This window comes from Pieris napi, chromosome 7 (assembly GCF_905475465.1).
Source record: "Pieris napi chromosome 7, ilPieNapi1.2, whole genome shotgun sequence".
NCBI classification, from domain to species: domain Eukaryota; kingdom Metazoa; phylum Arthropoda; class Insecta; order Lepidoptera; family Pieridae; genus Pieris; species Pieris napi.
This window is the reverse complement of record NC_062240.1, coordinates 6,364,265-6,385,436: the sequence shown is the minus strand read 5'-3', so window position 1 is coordinate 6,385,436 and position 21,172 is coordinate 6,364,265. Positions and strand designations below refer to the sequence as shown.

At 33.5% G+C, this 21,172-nt stretch overlaps 2 protein-coding genes across 4 annotated transcripts in view; one reads left to right on the top strand and one right to left on the bottom strand.

Annotated features, from left to right (window-relative positions):
• Window positions 1-544: 544 nt before the first annotated feature.
• LOC125050839 (chromobox protein homolog 1-like) lies at window positions 545-5,315 on the top strand. The gene is made up of 5 exons (XM_047650888.1): window positions 545-736; window positions 897-1,022; window positions 1,130-1,376; window positions 4,500-4,606; window positions 5,112-5,315. The coding sequence occupies exons 1-5, from the start codon at window positions 644-646 to the stop codon at window positions 5,166-5,168; spliced, it is 630 nt and encodes a 209-aa protein (XP_047506844.1). The 5' UTR covers window positions 545-643; the 3' UTR covers window positions 5,169-5,315.
• Window positions 5,316-6,886: 1,571 nt separating this feature from the next.
• LOC125050838 (dedicator of cytokinesis protein 7) overlaps window positions 6,887-21,172 on the bottom strand; it is a 39,208-nt gene continuing 24,922 nt past the window's right edge. For all 3 annotated transcript variants that reach the window (XM_047650885.1, XM_047650887.1, XM_047650886.1), the window contains 15 exons: window positions 20,766-20,900; window positions 19,783-19,929; window positions 18,512-18,670; window positions 17,655-17,831; window positions 16,356-16,535; window positions 15,412-15,542; window positions 13,759-13,930; window positions 13,149-13,250; window positions 12,983-13,061; window positions 11,806-11,933; window positions 10,402-10,467; window positions 9,706-9,822; window positions 8,924-9,012; window positions 8,645-8,797; window positions 6,887-7,845 (listed from right to left, as the gene is read on the bottom strand). In XM_047650885.1, coding sequence (XP_047506841.1) covers window positions 7,812-7,845; window positions 8,645-8,797; window positions 8,924-9,012; window positions 9,706-9,822; window positions 10,402-10,467; window positions 11,806-11,933; window positions 12,983-13,061; window positions 13,149-13,250; window positions 13,759-13,930; window positions 15,412-15,542; window positions 16,356-16,535; window positions 17,655-17,831; window positions 18,512-18,670; window positions 19,783-19,929; window positions 20,766-20,900 — 1,869 coding nt within the window. In that variant the 3' untranslated portion in view covers window positions 6,887-7,811. The remainder of the gene's footprint in view (window positions 7,846-8,644; window positions 8,798-8,923; window positions 9,013-9,705; window positions 9,823-10,401; window positions 10,468-11,805; window positions 11,934-12,982; window positions 13,062-13,148; window positions 13,251-13,758; window positions 13,931-15,411; window positions 15,543-16,355; window positions 16,536-17,654; window positions 17,832-18,511; window positions 18,671-19,782; window positions 19,930-20,765; window positions 20,901-21,172) is intronic.

Here is a 21,172-nt window from a genome sequence, read left to right as displayed (position 1 = left end):
CACGCTGGCTAGCATATCAACATGAAAATAAATAAAAAGTTAAACATTTTGTTATAAAGTTACCAAAATTTTAATAATGCCCATCTTATTAAAAATAATTTAGTTATGTAAAATTTTACAAAATTTAAAAAAAGTGGATAAATCAATAATTTTTTTTAAATGTGTAGTAATGTATTTTAAAACATTATGGTGTTTCTTGGTAACATGTCGACCCCACCAACTATGATGAAGTGACCGGTGCTGAATGTTATTTCACACTGATGACTGAACCCTTTTCCGTATGGTAGTACCATACTGTTGCTTCGTGTTAAGAGTTTATCAGTGATATTATATCTATTGCTTAGTCATAATATCAATTTTCGGAACATTAAAAATATTAAAAAATAAAAGGTAACAATTAACAATTATACATAGCGTTGTTCTCAAATTTCAAGCAAAACCATTCATTAATAGTCTCATTTTAAGTGACACTAGTATACTACTAATAACTAATATTTAATCTGTGATTGGCGCGGTGGCGGCAACCGCTGAACGCCATGTAATGTCAAATATGTTTAATACGCCATTTTGAAAGTATCGTACAATCTTATTTCTTACGAATTCCTATTGCCTTCTTTTTGCTAATATTTAGCTTTTCTTTACCATGGGAAAAGATAAAAAAACAGAAACTGATGCATCAAGTGAAGAAGAATATGTAGTTGAAAAGGTGTTAAACAAGAAGATCGTTAAGGGCAAGGTATGTAAAATTTTTTGGTTGCCGCTTGGCTCTTGCCGGGCTTGAACAACACAGCGAACAACTAAACTTAGGATTTTTTACTCGATTAAACAGCTTAAACAATAAAGTAGATTTGATATATATATCTTGTTTGTTATAACTAATCTGTAATCATTTACAGACCCAGTATCTTTTGAAATGGAAGGGTTACAAAGAAGAAGAAAGCACTTGGGAGCCAGTAGAAAATTTAGACTGTGAAGAGCTGATTAAAGCTTTCGAAGATAGTCGAAAGGAGAAAGAGGGTCAAGTAAGTTATGACATATTTATTATTTATTATAAAAGATTATTTAAATTTTTCTCTGCTTTAGGTGCCAAAGAATTTTATGTATAATTAAATATATTTTTATCGTGTAGAAAACAAAAAAAACAGAAGAGCGAAGCAGGAAGCGACCACATGAGTCAAGTGAAGAACCAAGTAGTAAAGCGCGAGGAACCAGCGTATCTTCAGTGGAAGAGACCAAAGAGACAAAAAAAGATCGTGTTAAGGGACGAAGAACTAGTTTATCCTCAGTGGAAGACTCTAAAGAAGCAAAAAAAGAAAAGAAAGAAGAGAAAACCAAGTCAGGATTTGACAGAGGACTCAAAGCAGAAAAAATAATAGGTGGGTTATAAAAAATTATAGACAGATACCTCTAAATTGCTGGTCAAATATACATCTGGATTAAAGATAGGCATTTATTGCTTTAGTAATCATAGTGTAGTGTTAAAATAATAAATATATGTTTTGGTATGAAAGATAAGATAATATCTGCACAAAATGATGAAAAAGGATAATTTCTCGTATTTGGAAACCAACAAATGTCACTATTTACTGCTTTTGTAAAAAAAAAATATTAAGCTTAATATTAGAAGTATGTACTTTGTCTTTTGAAATTATATGGTAAGGGACATGATAGCATGTATAGGTATGTTATCTAAAGCTGGCGGCTTCAACACATTTACACTTTGTGCTTGTGTAGTGTCTGTGAATAAGCGCTAGCCATATTTAATTTGACATCAGATACGACTGGGGTTTCTAAGAGGAGTATTGAAAGAATAGTTAGTGAAGTGTGTTGAGCTAGATGGAGCTTATGTTGAAAAATGAAAAATTATTTACACGAACTACTCTTTCACGTTCTTGGTCTGGCTTAGAACTTTTGGATCCACCCTCGTATGCACCTAATATTTATATGTATTTGACACATTTTTATTTACAACCATTTACAACCCACCCAACCTTACTAACACCAGAGTGGACTAAAATGTATAGCATGGCAAAAAAATCATATTTTGAAACATTATTATTTTTATTATTATAGCCTCTATTCGGACATGCCAGTAATTTTTTCTTTATTTTTCGTATATTGTACTTTTCTTCCACTTTTGGGTGTCCGTTTGCCAAATGGCAAAGGCCTCCTCCAACCTTCTCCATTCTGGCCTTTCTATGGCCACTCTACCCCATGTCGTTCCCGCGACTTGTATAATGTCGTCGTCCCACCTTTTTTGTGGTCTACCTCTCTTTCTCTTTCCATCTCTTGGGTACCATTGTGTGGTTATTTTACTCCATTTGTCCTTTCCCCTGATCATGTGGCCTGCCCATTTCCACTTTTGTCTTCTTATTTTCAATGTTATGTCCTGTACCTTAGTCTTTCCTCTGATGTTGCTACTCCTTACTTTGTCTTGTCTTTTGATCCCAGTCATGCTCCTTTCCATGGCATGTTGACATACGGAGAGTTTATTTGTTACGTTTTTTGTTAAAGCCCATGTTTCGCTCCCGTAAGTCAGCACTGGCAGGATGCATGTGTTAAATAATTTGCTTTTCGTTGAATTGTGTAGGGTCTTGTCTTTCATCACTTCTTTTAGGCTCCAATATTTTTTCCAGCCGTTTGCAACTCTTCTTTCGACTTCTTTGTTTCCGTTGTCGTCTGGAGACATCAGTTGGCCGAGGTATAAATATTCTTCCACGTAGGGGATTTGGTTCTGTTCCACTATTACAGGGTCTTTGTTGCCATTGGTCATGATTTTTGTTTTTTCCGGGTTTAGCTTCAATCCGGCCTTTGCACTTTCCAATGCTAGATCATTTATCATCTTACTTAGATCAGCTGGTGTTTTTGCAAATAATACGATATCATCAGCGAATCGTAGGTGCGTTAGCGCACGGCCATTAATAGTTATGCCCATGTCTCTCCATTCCAGATTCCTGAAGATCATTTCTATTACGGCCAGAAAGAGTGTTGGTGAAAGGGGGTCACCCTGTCTCACGCCTTTTTGTATTTGAAATTTATTTCCTTCTTTTTCTAGGCGGATACAAGCCGAACTGTGTTTATAAATATTTTTTATAATTCTTATATATTTGTGCTCTATACCCAGTTCCTTTAAGGCTTCCCAGATTTTTGAGTGTATCAAAGAATCGAAAGCCTTACTGTAGTCAATAAAAGCTATGTAGTATACAAGCTGGTACTCATTGTATTTTTCTCTAATTTGTCTTACAGTGTGGATGTGGTCTAGCACCGAGAAATCTTTACGGAATCCTGCCTCTTCAATGGGTTGTTGCTCATCTAATTTCCTTCCTATTCTATCCAAAATAATCTTTGCAAAAATCTTGTAAATGTTAGACATTAGACTGATGGGTCTATAGTTTCCAATATCGCAGTGATTCCCTTTCTTGAATATAAGGATTATGATGGATTCAGTCCACTGTTTTGGGATGATTTCAGTGTTGATCACGTAGTTGAAAATTTCTGTAAGTATCGGTGCCACTGCTACTTTCGTTTGCTTTAGTATTTCATTGCTTATGCCATCTGGCCCTGGAGTTTTATAGTTTTTCTGTGTGTCAATAGCTTTTTCAGTTTCTTCCTGCATGATGTAAGGTACCGTTTCGTACTCTGGTAAGTCTATTTCTCTTTTATTTGTGTTATTTTTGTATAGTTCGGTGTAGTAGTCAGTAGCGATCTTGAGTATTCCTGTCTACCAATTTTCTTCGCTCCTCTTCTATCTTCCATCTTAACAATCCATTCTTTCTTGTTAGTTAATTCTTTGTACGCCTTCTTTATTCCTCCTGTCTGTCTAATATGTCTCTCTATTGTTTCCATACGGTGTTGTTTCCTGTCTTTCCTAATGTTTTCCTTTATTTCTTTACTAATTCTTGCAATTTCTTTTCTATTTTTACCAGTATTTTTCGCACTTATTAGAACTGCTCTTTGGTTTAGGAGGTTGACGGTTTTTTCTGACATCCTGTTGTATAGGTTCTCTTTCCTTTTGCTATGTTCTTTAGTAGTGTTTGCAATTTTATTTTCCAACCAATTGTATTTCTCCTATGTGTCGGCGTCTTTTGTTTCATATTTGTAGTCTTTAAGTTTCGAGTTTAGTGAGTTGGCTATTTCTCCTATCAGAAGTTTGTTAATTTTTATATTTTCCCGACTTATTTTTGGTCTGGAGTTCTTGGGTTGGGATGAGTTTAACTCAGCTCTGACCATGCGAATTTTGAAACATACTGTATGTGAAATTGCATTAGTGTGAGTACTGTGAACCCGCCAGCTTTCGATAACCAACCTATACCTATGTCACTAACACTGCTGAATAAATCTAAATTAAAATATGTAACAAGAAAATCTTATTGTTTTATGTGTGTGTGTGTGCTATGTCCATATGTAGTGAGTAATTTTAAGAGTAGACAACAAATATTTTTGTAATTGATTTTGATAGCCTTCCATTGGTATATATATGGTAATTGTTTGCATATCAGGTGCATCTGATGCAACTGGTGAACTGATGTTCCTGGTGAAATGGGCTGATTCTGATGAGGCTGAACTAGTTCCTGCTAAGGTTGCCAACACCAAGTGTCCACAGCAGGTATGAGATATTCATTATATACATAACAGTATTCTCTGTGATGGTTTTTACCTGAGCTATTAAGCTTGCCCTACATGATGTTTTAAATCAGAGGATATTTGAGTATGATAATATATTTAGTCTTCTAAGTGTGTGTGAAAAAGTGTGTCAGCATATATGTATATGTTTGCCCACAAAATAGTCAGATTCTAAAGGTGATCTATTTTAATTGCCATCAAGTACATTCTACTAACAGTCCATGATTCCTGAAGATTGGTTTTGTAGTTTTTGAGATACACAATTCTGAATATTTATAATATAGCTGGGAGATGACAGGAGGTAGTGTTATGTTTATAACCTTCGTCAAGAAATATACTACTCAAAATCAAAATAGATTTTAAATTTGACTTGTAGGTGTAGAGATTGATACATTTAACCAACTTTTCAGCTTATAAGAACCCAGTTTTTGCTGACTAAATTGTTGTTGTTCATACTACAACTACACAGATGTTTTTTTTATTCTCAGGTTATTGCATTTTATGAGGAGCGATTGACTTGGCATAATCCATCTGAGTCCGAATGACTGACGGCTTGTGCCTGCTAGGCTCTTAAAACTTTGACCACACAGTGAAGTGACTTAGTGTTAATGTGAAGTGATAGTGCTCATTGTGTATTAGTCATAAGAGTCTCTTGTCCAAAGTGACTATCATTATAGATCTTTATTCAGCTACTTCTAAGTTTTAATATTCTTCACCCATTTTTGTTACTATTTAGGAAATAGTTATTTAATTGGTGACTTAATTTAGTATTTTGCCGGACCATGTACAAGTCTAATTAAATAAAGTACTGCTTTCTTTCAACTTGCACCACAACCAAAGGGTTTTTTACAAAAACTACATAACTTTTTGAGAATTACTTTATTTAGGAAATATAAAAATTTTTGGTGCAAAATATTACATTGATAAATATTATTATCTGATATAATATAGCTAAAACTGTGAAAATCTTTTCTTTAGATTTAATAGCAATTAATCTCAAGCCCTTTTCATAAATTACAATTTTAAGGTTTGTGTTATGTTGTTTTTGTAAAAAAAATATCACTTCAGTGGTTTTTGTAACAAAACATAAAAAATACTGTTTTTGTAAAAAGATTATCATTATTATTATTATTAATGCTAATCTAAACAATTTTTTTTCAACATAGCTTGCAGTTTCTTATTTAGCTTTATTTTCCGTAGAAGGATTATTGCTAAACTACTTATAATAGCATCCCATTCATTGTCAATCTCTACTGTACATGTTTTCTTTAATTTGTCAATATATGATGAATTATCTTATTATTGAGAAAATATAGCCACAAATAGAAAAATGTATTTAATGAATTTGAGCAGTCCTTATATATGCACTAACGCATAAAAAATTATCCAGATGATCAGCATTTAGTGCTAATTATCCATGCTTGTTAAGAGATTTCAACAGCAGCAATGCTTTTTCCATTAGTCTCAAGGTAAGTATTCATACATGCTTTATTTGGAGCTAAGTGAAGTATTCTAATATATAGTATATGGTATTATTCCATAGTCTTGTATAAAATACATTTACTGTTCTTATATGTGGCAGATACTCCTAGAGTAAGATACTTTGTGCTCGTGTTTGAGCAGTTTTTTTTTGTTTTTATGTCCTTTCTTTTTAGCCTTGTGTATTATTTCAAAATAACTTTCGACGTTCGTATCAGATATCTTTGACAACTTGAATTAACGATTTCTTTTTTTACAAAAAACTGACAAACTCTGTTCACTTACGTTGTTTTACATACATAATTAACATTTTCGGTAGTTTTTGTAAAAGTAGTCGATTTTTATTGTTAGATTGGTGTTTTTTGTAATAATGGGATTAATTGCGATAGCTTTATTGGAATTGAGTGTTGGCGAAACATTCATGATCTAATAATACATAAAATATTTTTAGTTGGTTATGGATATACATAATCTAGGGGTCGAATTTTAATCCTAGACATATTAGTGTTGAATACTCTATATCATCGCACTTGCTACTTGTAGACATACGCAATTTTTATTGGATTGTTAGATTTATATATAATAGTCAATCTTTTAACCAAATTTTGACATCTAACGTTACTTTTGGATTAAGGCTTATATAAGTGGAAGATTGTATAAATACAATGGATTTTACTTTGTTATTCCATACTACAATAATACTTTAGGTTTGTCAGTAAGTATTTGACTTTGTCCTTTAACACACAAGTCTAAATTATGTCAAGACGTATAATAAATAATAAACATTAGCAAAGCTCTTTTATTTCAAGAAATGTTTTCACAAATATTTAAATATCTCTGAGGATAATCCTATTTGTCAAAATGGTAGACATACTTCAGTCAAATCAAACTCCTAAGGGTCTCATCTATATATCATAGTGTGATAAACAATTGTTCTAAAGAACAAATTAAAGAAACATTGATTAGTATAAACTTTAATTTTTGAATTGTTTTTTTACACAAACAGCTTAAGTGGTTGAATAATTGAATTAATGCATAATAATCATGTCATAATAATGGTGTAATTTCAAAACTTGTATGCATATGCAAATGCATAGCTTTGTCTTTCGAAAGGGTGCGTAAATACTTAAGTACTAAAGAATTATATTTAGTTTCAATAGAGCGAAAAATACGAATAATTTTTTAAAATATTCAATAAATGCAAGTAATGTAAATGATTGCATACAAATAATATTGATTGCATGAAAATAATAAATATGTATGTAATTAATAAAAAAGTCAAATCTTAAATACAAATAATGACTTACATAACTAGAGCCTAATTATCGTGTCCCAAACAGTATTATGATTTAATCATGAGAGATTCTACTATTAGTATTCTATTCAACCAATGTTTAAGTTTTTAATATAAAAATCTGACGTTTTTATTATAGCGATTATACATATTGTTCGTGCTAAAGCCCTCAGTTCAAAGATGTGACTGCAATATATACTCAAAATTAAAAATTTAATTCCCAGTATCAAGATAAAGATTAAGTGATGAATACATTATTGATATTGAAATTTGCTATATACACCTGCAAAAGAGCATTAATCTTCACTCTCAATTTCCATACGATCCTTACATCAAAAGTTTTATATATAAATGAGTACTTAAGTCATACGAGTCAGTCTTCCGCGTGTTACTGCTTCAATTCAGCAAATTTGTCCTAATACTTATATTCAGATTTGCTTACGCCATTGCTGAAAATAATACGATGAATTAGAAAATGGTTAAAATTGTTGACTGAAAATGACAGTCAGATATTAAGATAAAACTATACAGGTTATTTATTAGTGATTCGAACCTATACAAATTGATATTTTTATTTCTGTTAAGCATTGGTTATAGAAATAAAAATGTAACATTTATATTTTTAAGAACCCGCCAAAACGCTTCTCTAGGCAAGATGGCGTCGCACCAGTCTTTGTGACACACCATGCATGGAAACATCAAATTGACGTGATATTTCGATTTGTCTTAAATAACACACACATTATATTTCGATCAAAAACGAAAACGAGTTCTCCGACGAAATTAAAATTCAATATAGCATTAGACATGCTACGTCATGGTCGATTCGACAAACCTTGGCCGTTTTGTGTCACGTGTCTGATTTATAAACAAAAAAAAAAATAGTGGCGCTACCAGCTCTATAGGTCTTTTTCATGATCATTCTTAAATCGTTATAAACAATATTTTCAGCTATTTTGATAAATTAATGATCATTTACAAGTGAATTCCATAACGTTTTTAGAGTCATGTCTTATGTACATATTAGTAATACCTTAATTTTACTTTATACTGTCAATTAGCACATAAGTTTATATTTACCTAACATATACGAACAAGAAGAAGTCATGTAACGACGGAATCTAATTAAAGCAATGATTAAGAAAACTTATACAATAACTTGAAACCAAGTAATACCTACTTTGGTAGAAATGTTATTTTGTTTTATCAAAATGTATCCTTTTATCTGTCTGTCTAAAAGTTTCTTACGTGAGGTGTGCGACATGTGAAGGCGAAGGTGGTGGGCGTACAAGAGGCGCAAGTCTCTCCGAAAAACGCTGCAGATTCCGCTCCAGCTCCCGCTGGTATTCCCGCTGCTCACTGCTTATCAGGTTCTTGTTTTTACGCACCGCGTCTTGGCATCTAAAATATTGTTAGGTTTCTTGGTAAAGAAAGTTCAATTAAAAATATTTAACGAACACTTCGTTATATCAAGGGCAAGGAAAATTGGAATTTGACTTAGATATGTTTTTTTTAAATATGACTTACTTTTTAGAGAAGTCCTTGAACGCGAGTCTCAGTTTGTTCGTTAGTCTGGTTGGAGGCTGTGTGCCCTCTGCCACTGGCGCAAGGAACACCTGAAATAGTTAATCTAGGTTTTCAGATTCTGAGAAATGTGTTCTGTCAAAGGAATTTTATATACAATACATAGTGATTCTATTCAACCTATGCATATTTGCCTGTTTTAGCTCTTCTACTTCTACTACACTAATATAATAATTATTACTTTTGTTTATCTGTGAAACGGCTCTAGGTTATATATATCTCATTTAAATTTTATTTGAATTTTTCTCAGTGATGCCAACTAGGGGGTTTTCTCCCCAAATTTAGGGTGAATTAAGTTGTCCTGGGGTTTTTTAGAAGGTACTTAGGGGGTACTTTATACAATAAAACTATTTTCTTTTTCTTAAAAAACACACAATTTTAAACAATTTTAACAAACTAAATCAAATTTAAACTCAAAGTGTAACTGAAATATCAAAAAGGTCAAAATCCAAAATCTAAATTTTATACAATTTATATTTTATACATATTTCAAATTAGCTCTCAAACCAAGTGTTTAACAAAAACTTTAGGGGATTTTATTCAATATTTAGGGGTACTTCGAGTTGGTCCTAGTGGGAACATTCTGTAGGAGTTAGCATCACCGCTTTTTCTACTATATAGATGAATAAATGCTTCTTAGAACGTTTAATTTTGGCGCTGCTCAAGTTTAAAAAAATTAAAATAAGTTTTTATTTGATTCTAATATCGTGTCAATAACAAATTACCTGCGCAAGTTCCAAAGGTCCCTGGTTGACCGTAGTGCCGATGCAACCTTGCACGACCATTTGCAGCATCTTTGCATCTGCCGGCTCTTGACTTGTTGCTGCTGATAACTCGCTTATCTGAAAAACAATAATATTTATTAAATCTTTAATTTATATTAACCTGACGTTTCAAGTCCTTACAAAAAATACTTGGTTACTATGTATATTTCTGTAAAAAAGTTTGGAATAGGTTTTCTACTAAACAAAATTGGAAAAACCGGGAAAACAAGGTTATCAATCAGATAATTTGATAGTTTTTAATAATAACTTATTTGTCTTTGATTAACATAACCCTTATTACACATTTAAAGAAAAACGCTTTTTACCGGATTAAAGTTATTTATTATTATAAATTTACAACAAACGTCGGATAAATTTAAAATTATGTCAAATAGTTGTAAATTTATAATAATACATAACTTTTATCCGGTAAAAAGCGTTTTTCTTTAAATAACTTATTTGTTCATCTAAAGGGAAAATTATAGTTCTATAAAATCAGGTAAGTTAACTGTAGTATATAGTCATAGATACATTTTTAAACATGTTATATATCCACCATAACCCTAGTATCGAGCTCTTTATTATTAAGAAAGGCAATTTGCCCAGAAAAAAAGGAGAAATTACCCTTTCTACTATTAAACAAATAATAAAAAATACCTTCTTTTGTATATCTTCAATAGCGACTTCTATCGGCGACAGAATCATTTGACTCCTCTGAACAACCTAAAAAAAGCACGCTCAATAATTATAAGATCGAAAAAGCTTTTTGTACACTTATTTCAGATCATTAGCCCTTTTAGGCCGTATCTCCACTGCTCCGGTCCGGCAAACGTTAATTACCGATCCGATTTAGAAACTCGCAACAGTGAACGTGCTTCTCCACTACTCCGGCATCCGATAACTTGCTAGATCGGAACGCGGTGTTTTATCGGTCCAAGTATATCCAAGAGGTTATAAATTATTATTCACAGGTTTATTTATAGTTTCTTTAATTTGAAAGAATCTGGATAACCTGGACCACACCAAATTATGTTGCTATTTATTTATATTTTTATACCATAGTAATAGTGAACTAATTATTAAGTTAATAATTAGTTCACTATTACTAAATAAACTAATTATCAAGATAGACAATATAAAAAAAAGTAATAAACTAGCCGGGCCATAAAATACATATTCAGAATTTAGAACGTTTTATTAATAAAATTAAGTATGTGGGTTTTAGTTAATATAAAAATTGCATGATAAATACACAAGTATCGATTATTGTCGGATCGGATATAGTGGAGAAGCGCAATCCGGCCTTCCGATATTGTTCTCATGAGCAGTGGAGAAAGGGCCTTACACTAGTGTTCCACATACGGATTGTATTTTTATACATAGGACCCCTAATAGCCTATCAGGCACGCGATCAGGTAGATCTGTGGCCGAGAAGCTAGGTACCAGGGGAGTGTCAAACCTCCCCTTTTCTAAAAAGGGACTTTATTTTAAGGTCTGGCGGGCTTGGCGTCTCTCGCCGGTCAAGCTCCGGACCGTAGAGCCGCGCGTCACTCTTTGTGATATTCGTCTTACTGACATTTGACAGTTCTATGCGAGATTTTTCCAGCTGCGATCTGTGCTCCAGCAACACGTCAAAAATGTATGATGACATACGAGAGTCATAGTAAGCTAAAATATTATCCATGAAGCTACCTTCGGCTCTATAGGCTACGGCCTTATCTCTATATGGGCACTTAACAATGGGATAGGATCTAAAAAAATTATCAGGAATAGGCTCCCGCCGCAATTTAGACATGTTTTCATGTGTGCATGTTTATTTTCAGTATTGAGGAACAGAGATTTTTTTAAAGACTTATGCTGAAGAGATTTGTAAGTTAGCTAAGAATTTATATAGGTAATGCAGAAAGTATAAAATACTTTTTTTATTGGCAACATTTAAAGGGGTTTCGTGGTCAAATAAAAGAGACCCTTATAACAGGTTCAGAACTAAAACTAAAGTAACCAGAAAATAACTGTCCATTTTTTTATTTAACTGATCTTAACATAAAAACCTTTTTTTACCTGTATCCGTGTCTTGAGGTATGGGAAATGATGCGCCGTAGTAAGTATGGTCTTCCGCTTGCACTGTTCCTCCAATGAGCCGTGTGCGCGTCCGTCCGCCGTAAATGGAGTCGCGTACATGAAGCGCTCTGGGGTTATAACATTCAAGAATTAATTCAAACAACTTATATACAAAACGTTTATTCGATAGGGATTGAAAATATATTTTTCCGCATTTTTCTGTTCTGTATGAATGCGACACACTTCAAGCATGACCTGTCGATTAAAGAGAGAGATATATCTTATGTCTCTATTCATCGCAGCATTAAAACAATATAGCAGAAAGAGACGAAATAATAGTTAAGAGAGAGATGACTTATATACAATTACACTTACTTAGTTTTATGAAATATATGTGATAGAAATACTGTACAATTAAATACTTAAATAGTAAGTAACTTTCAGCAAGCCGGTCTAATATCGAAATCCTGCAGCGGCTACAAAACAAAACACTGCGAAATATGAGCGGTGCGCTGTGGTTAAGACGTCAATACATATTGACATATGAAGTCCATAAATATTTGGGAATTGCCACTGTCGAGAAAGACATTAAAAGATCAACCGTGCGATACAAAATGAGACTTCAGCAACACGTCAACCCCCTAGCTTCGGGCCTCTTGGAAACGACGGACAGTGTGTATCGGCTAAAAAGGGCGAAACTTGCCGCAGTCTGACAGTTTACAAATTACGGAGGGAATAAAAATTATTGGATTTGCGTTCCCTAATTGCCATCATTTCCCATAAAATCTGATAAAAGCCAAGAGGCTGATTGCAGATGGATTTAAAAAAAAAAATAGTAAGGAGGACAAGGGGCGGCCGATATGGCCTATGGCTTTCGTAAGAAGAAAAAAATTAAATAAGGTGAACGCAAGAAGTGCATAACTACATAAGATATGCAATAACTTAGTCACAAAGAATGCAACAAAACAAAGCAATAAATTGAAACAAATGTAGACAATGCAAAGGACTCTGTCAGTTAGTACGAAAGTTAGTATATGATTTGGACAGGTAATGCTTAAAAATATATATATATATATATATATATATATATATATATGTAAAGCTTAAATATATATATATGTAAAGCTTAAATATATATATATATATGTAAAGCTTAAATATATATAATAACACTTACTTATATTATAGTTCCTTTCGTAGTGCGTGGTTCTGGTTCGTAGTTCGTGAGGCTCAAAGTACGGTTCGACATATGTTATCTGAAATATTTGTTATATGGGCACGGTTTAGGTCGACGATAGTTTTACAAAAACTCTTATAAACCCTGGATTATTTATAATACTTGCCTGTATGTACGCTTTCTCCGGTTGAAGTGTGTTGACATCCACGAAGTTGGAATCCTTTATGATCACCACATTGTCAGGACCAAATCTTTGACCATAGAAATTCTGTAATAAAAATAATTATCAGCACATACAAACAAAATTGTTTTTCTTTCTAAATAATAATTACACTATTCTTTGTTTTTATACAACTGACTTGAACCGTAAATTGGTTCTGTACTTCAAGATTTAAGTATTTATTACCACACCTTATAAACCCGTTTAATACATATAATGACTAATCACTCGAGATTATATTAGCATACATTTTTTTTATAGACCAGTCACACTGCCAGAAGGGCCTAATAGACTTGCTATTGGGGCCTATTACTAACTTGGTTGGTTGACCCTACGTCGAATTGGTACAGAAATACTTCAATAGGCACCTGGTTCTATATAGGTTGCGCGGAAAAATTCCTTAAGAAACGCTCAGTTGTGGAACAACGGACGTGTTTTTTATATTCTGCATCGACGTTCAATGACACTTATAAGTTTTAATTATAAAAGCTTCATTCATCATTAAACAATTACAGTTTATATTATTTCTTATACAAAATATATACATAAAACTAACTTCAAGTCGGCTAAATATCTCCGGTAGTTTAGTAAGGGCATGTTCCTTGTAAATGAATTCCTCTCCACTCAAGTCTCCAAAGCGCGCTCCATAGAACGACACCCGGAAATACGTCCCAAACACACGTTTACCATGAAGCTGCTCTATACGACTAAAGGCCTCGCTTAGTTTGCTAAAACATCAACAACAGAGTACATTTAATCTATAAAATAGCCAAAATGAAATAGAGTAAAAATAAAATATGTTTATTAAGGAACATAAGATACATGTATCACTTATTCCACGTCATTAAATTTGAATTTGTAGGCATCCCTACTCATCGGCAAAGAAGACAGAGCTACACCCTCTGTCTTCTTTGCCGAGAGAAAAAGCCGGCGTAAAGCAAATCATCAAACAGCACTTATTTTAAAACAAATATCGCAAATTATTAGAAGTAGCCTGTCTAGCACTAGTCCCAGGCCCTTTTATCAAATAGATAATCGTTAACTTTATAGTAAGCCTTTTTACACAGCTTTTCTTTAATTTATTAATACATTTCTTTAAATTTATTGAAAGGCAGAGATAAAAGAGCCTCTGGGATTTTATTAAAGAAAAGTATCCTTTTTCCCAAAAAAGAATTACTTATTAGAACTTTAGATAGTCTAGTACGGGGAAATTGCAGCCTGCGTTTGTTCTATTCTAGTAAACTTATCACTATTTTTGTATACATACATAGTATTTTCATAAATATGTTGCGAGGGAAAGGTAAGTATATTAATTTCCTTGAATGTATCTCTAAGAGATGTAGCGACTTTTCGTATATATTTCAAGTTTTAATTAATCATTTGTACCACATAGTCCAGTCAGTCAAGACAATTAATTCATTATAATTCCAAAAGTTTTCAAATTTTGATGTAAGGTCGGGAGTGGTATTAAAACAAACTATAAAATTTTGCAACCTGCTCTGCGGTCCGGAACATTGTTAAAAATGCAATAAATGATAACTTGCTCAGTTCTTGAGACCAAAATTCCAAAAGTTCTGCAAAGTTGGAGTAGTGTTAAATATATTATTTTACATCACGTGTCAAATTTGCAACCAATTTAAGTGTACGGAACATTTTTTGTTATTAAAAATTAATGTTTTTCTTTATTAAACTGAAGGAAAACGTTCCAAAAGTTTTGCAAATTTGACAGATATATCGAAAATAAAATAAATAACAAAAAATGTTCCGTACACTTAGGTTGGTTGCAAATTTTATACGTGATATGAAATATTATATCGAAAATTTCCCCAAGTTTGCAGAACTTTTGGAATTTTTTTCACGACCATACAGCAAAAATTAATTAATAATTGCAATTTTAACAATGTTCCGGACTGCGGACAAGGTTGCAAAATGAGATTTATTGTCGTCCCAATGTACCATTCACTTGACCGAAGTTTGAAAACTTTTGGAATTATTATCAAATTTTCGATTTCGAATGTCTATAATGACTGGTCTAACACAAATGGATGAAAAGAACAGCACCAACTATGTCAAAATGCAGTTAAGTCATTTATAATATCATCGTTGGTTGTTAATTTAGCAGAACTTCAGGTTTAAAAACAATTTAAAAAACGGTTATTATCTTAAATTACTTGATAAAAAACCTTTTTTTTCCCAATTATAAACTGACCTGTGTATATTTGCAAGTTTTTTGTAATCTCTGTTCTCCTCTGCAATTGGTATCAATACTTTGTACACCTCATTAACCGTCTCGTACATGCCGGCTGTCATCAACTCACCGGCTGCATGCTCCAGTAAAGCCTAAAAGCGTGTTTTTTAGTTTTTTTTAACTATTATTTTTTTTATTTATTAGTTTATTTTTTTTTCGGATTATTGCATTGTCATCGATCTTTGACAGGTGCGCAAAATTTGAATAAAATCTGTACGTTTAAAGTGGGTCAAAATCGAGTCCGAAGTAGTCGGTTACATACATACATACAGGTGAAGCTATATATTAGCTTGCGTGTAATAAAGTCATAAATATATAAATAAATTTTCATTAAACATTTGCATTGATTTTAATGGTAAATCTTCCAAATTAAGTTTAATGATTAGACAACAGTATGACAGGACTGATAAAAGTAAGATCTGTCAAATAAATTTACATACTTAATTAAATGCTTTTTTAAATTGTCTTAGAGCGCGGCCACACGATGCGGTAACGGTGCGGTGCGGCGCCGCACCGCAATTACTTCGAGCTATAGGGTGCCACACGGGCGTTACGGTTTGGCAATATATTTTACACCTCACAGCCTCGTCCCGCAGGTCACAAATCCTTGCGGTGCGACGCCGTATAGTAAGTTGTATGAACCGCTCCGGCGCCGCACCGCACCGTTAACGCATCGTGTGGCTGCGCTCATATAGTTGCATATCGCTTTCATCTCTTTCTATCAAATTGTGTTTACGCTATGATGAAAAGAGACAGATACAGAGTACTTACGTATAAAGGGTCACAAAATAAGTTATAAATGTATGACGGGACTAGACTAAATTTAAACTACTAATAACTATAGGCAATAGAAGCCGGCAAATGCAATTAAAATGTAGATTTTTTAAAATAAAAAGTATAGAAACCTGCAATTCCTGACAAGTCAAGTGATGATGCGGCAGATGTACGTCAGGGCAACTCTCGTCTAGGGCATTGTGTGTGACTTTCTCTAAAAGGGCGGCGCCGCGCCCACTCACCCGGAGATGTTCCGCCACTAGGGCGGCTCCATGCACGAGACACATACCAGCCTCTAAGTGGTTTGAACGCTGTAAAGCAAGTGTCGTTTATGACATATTTAGGTCGCTCAGGGGTGACTTAAAAGCATGTACAAATCACGATCACTGCATGGTCATTGCATAGACAATGTTTGCAAATACTATGTGACATTTTAATTGTTTATAATATAATATTAAAATTAATTTTATGTTTTCTAATGTATTAAGTAACGCCAGTGATAACTATATCAAGCGTTCAAATAGGTTTCATCCTACTATTATTTTTTTCACTTTTTATTTTTTTTAAAGACTATCTGCACTGGTCTATTAGGTTCTAGATAATATATTATATATGTTTAAATTTAATAAAGTATAGTATATAAAATCTTTTTTTTTTGTATGTAACTAGTTCTTCTCATACCTATTTAGTCAAAAATTATTTTAATAGATCGCTACAACGGGACGGCTCAAATCGTGCTATAAAGTTATACGGCCCGTATTTACGTAAACAAATGACACGTTTGTTGCCATGGTAACAAATACAATGTATTTTTTTTTAAATGGCACTTTTGAACATCAAATAAAATACAAAGATAATTCTAGTTCCTCTTTCCAAAAGGTAGTTCGTGTGGAGAAGAATGGGCAAGAAACACCACACTTACCCTTTTAAAATAGGTTTACAATATTTTGTATATGTTAACGTAAAATTTTAAACACCGTTATATTGTAATCTATCTCGCGAGATTATAAACTGTCGAAAGATTGTGAACCTCAGCGTACTGCTTACAATTTAACGTATTATTATTCGGTAGATTGTACTACACTAACTTAGTTATCATTCAAACTTCTTTGGTCAATTAAAGATTAATTTTACTTCCCAACAATTTCATATAACTACCGAATAATAATACGTTAAATTGCAAGCAGTTCTATGAGGTTCACAATCTTTCGACAGTTTACAATCTCGCGAGATAGATTACAATCTAACGGTGTTTACAATTTTACGGTGACATATACATTAGTTAAATAATTATATGTGAAGACAATGTACTCCTAGAATAAGAATACTAAAATAGGTATAAAGTATTACTTACATATTAAGCAATGCAGCGGGTAGGTCAATTGCTTTGGTCAGTAGGTCATTTTAAAATAATAGCTCTAAAACTTTACCTCCATATGCTTCTGCGCCATGTTATTAAGCCAGGTGAGACGCAAATCTGGGCTGTGCTGGTATCCCCTTGCGATCCTGTACATGAGGTCCAACAACATTTCAGGATCCTCTTGGAATTCTTTCATTTTCACCGTGTCGCTTAAGATCATGTGCAGGTTGAATACCAGATCTTTCACCTGTAAAAAATATTAAGTAAATTGTGTTATCAACTTAATTATAACACAATTCTCTGTGAGTCTGAAATAAATTTTATTATTATGGCGCTGGTATCAGCTGCCGCCATTATCATTAAAATTTAATAACCTCAAAGTCAAATTTCAAAACCGTTATTTGATTTACCTTTATATCTAATATATAAAATTCTCGTGTCGCGGTGTTTGTGGTTAAACTCCGCGAAACGGCGTGACCGATTCTCATGAAATTTTGTGTGCATATTGGGTATAACTGAGAATCGGACAACATCTATTTTTCATCCCCCTAAATGTTAAGGGTAGTCCACCCCTAATTTTTTTTTAATTTTTAGATAAATTTTTTTATGATACAACATTAAAAAATACATACAACCCCTAATATTCACCCCTCTACGATCAACCCCTTTTTTTATTATAAATGATAAACATGGAAAAACGACGTTTGCCGGATCAGCTAGTACCTATTCATATATAATAGTTTGAATACTATATACTATGTATATACAAATTCGACTTAGGGTCCTTCAAGAAAAGAGTGTACCAATTCTTAAAAGGCCGGCAGCGCGCTTGCGAGCCTTCTGGCAGTGCGAGTGTCCATGGGCGGCGGTATCTTAGATGAGCCTGCTGCCCGTCTGCTTCCTGTAACATTAAAAAAAATTGTTTACCTGCTCCGGGAAGGCTGTATCTTGAAGATCTTGATCATGTTCAGCGTACAGCAGAACCGTTTTGAGTGCTCGGCGAAGAGATTCTTCACTGAGGGTTGTAGAAGTTCCAACAAGAGAAGATAGGGACATTGTCACTTGCATCTTTATTCTGCTGAAATTCTGTAAAATTTGTTTGCTTAGTTTTAAAAGGATTCCAAATTCCGGTTTTAATTATATTCTCGTCTTTAAACTTGAAACTTAATTGTAATTTTTAATCTTTATAATTGCTTGCGTGTAATGTGGACCATGGTGTGACGATGTTCCTTACAAACATTTGGCGAACCTAAAAAACCCACTGCTTGCATAGAAAAATGAAACTTCTTTTGCTTATAGTATTGTCTTTGATTGACATAACCTTTACACATTTAAAGAAAAAACTTTTTAACCGGATTAAAGTGTGTATTGTTGTGCAAATTTCTCTACAGCTGTGAAACTTTTTGACATCCAACACCTTTTGTCTTCAGTCACCGTGACCACGCACGCTGTAAAGTAAGCGAAACGTCGGATAAATTTAAAATTATGTTAAATAGTTGTAAATTTATAAAAATACATAACTTTAATCCGGTTAAAAAGATTTTTCTTCTTTTGCTTAGTTACAGTATTCTATTTAAAAACTAAAACTAGTGGCGTTAAAACCTTTTAAACTCTGGACCTTTGTATCTCTCAGCAAGTAGGTGATATGCTTTCTGTGCCAGACAATGCCGTTGACTATTTTTTTTTTTTAAAGACCATTCACACCAATTGACCTAGTCCCATGCTAAGCTGGTGAAGCTTGTGTTATCGGTACTAGGCAACGGATATACATACATATTATAGATAGATAGACATATAAATACATATTTAAACACCCAAGACCTAAGCACAACACCAAATGCTCATCACATCGATGGTCGTCTCAGCCGGGGATCGAACCCGGGACCCATGGATTCGTTGCATGTCTTAGATCATTTGAGTCTAGGACATGCCGGTTTTCTCAAGATGTTCTACGTATGCACATATTAGTTTATATTACAATCTGTTGCGGTACTCTGTAACTTATAGCAATAGCGATACTGCTCCAGAACTTTTTGTGTACAATTCCCTTAATATCCGTACCGCTTATGTCAGCCTATTATTGCGTGGTATACAAATACATGATTGAATCGCAATCGCTGTTGGAAGTTATAGAGTACCGGTGCTGAAATCAACAATAAAGTTCATCCTAAATTTTATTGCACTATCGGTATACTAACATTTCCCAGATGGTAGTGCTGCCTCATAAGCGCATAAAGCGTAGCAGAGGCGTGTGCGCGAGAGCAGGCAGCCAGCGCAGCGCAGTGACGCAGCAGCACGCGGCACATACCTGGCCCCCATTCTTCCGAGCAGCACGACCAGCCCAGCTGGGGAATTCATAAACAAGGTTAAATCCGCCTATTCATGTTCACTATAGCGAAGGAACAAGTGGACCCATGATCAACGTTGCCGGTAGCTAATATCAAAGGAAAGTAATGCGTACACGCATGTAGGTACGTTATATCCGGTATATAACGTACACTGTATGGCACTGATAGATTTCACTGACATTTCAACGCGGTTTTAGTTCCAGTAGTTAAAATATATTCTTCATTCTTTTGTTTTAACTTTATCTTGGGAATATTTCGTGACGTTTTGATGTCCCGACCACACCCTTACGTACGACCAAGAAAAACGGCGATTTACAGGCCATTATAACATTATTTATAAAACTGGTAGTAGTAAACTCGATAATGATAAGCAGAAAATATAAGGAAAAGTAATATTATAAATATAATAACAACCATTACTGATAAAAAAAAACCCACAACATTATTTATAAATAAAAAAACTTCTGGAGGAAAAAGAAACAAAATATCGTCTTATTTTTCTTATACTAGTATTGCCTTGTTAATACTCATTTAATATATATATATATATATATTTTTTTTTAAAGACAATTCACACCAATTGACCTAGTCCCATGCTAAGCTGGTGAAGCTTGTGTTATGGGTACTAGGCAACGGATATATATATACATATTACATACATATTATAGATAGATAGACATATAAATACATATTTAAACACCCAAGACCTAAGCACAACACCAAATGCTCATCACATCGATGTTCGTCTCAGCCGGGGATCGAACCCGGGACCTATCGATTCGTAGTCAGGGGTACTAACCATTAAACCAATGAGTCGTCAATATATTTGTTACCTTGTGAATAAGAGCTCGAACAGTAGCGAACATATGCTGTAAGACACTGGTGCTCTGATTGCGCTGAAGTGCGCGTAATACAACCCCTAGAGCGCCGCTACACGCCGCTTGACTCCATTCAGAACCGCTACATGACTAAAAAATTATAATAAAGTAAGGTGAAAACTAATTAATAGTAATTTAAAAAAAAAAACATAGGAAAGAATGTATGTTCATAATTGTATATTTTAAATACTAAGTGTCTGTTTTTTGTACCTCGGAAGAGTCTGTTTACCAACACACACACACACAAATGACCTAGCGACTAATGTAAAGCAGGTATTATAATTAATTTCAATTCGAGATATTTTTAATTGTATCAAGCGTGCTATTGTATTTCTTTATACCTAACATGTCTTGCCAGTATT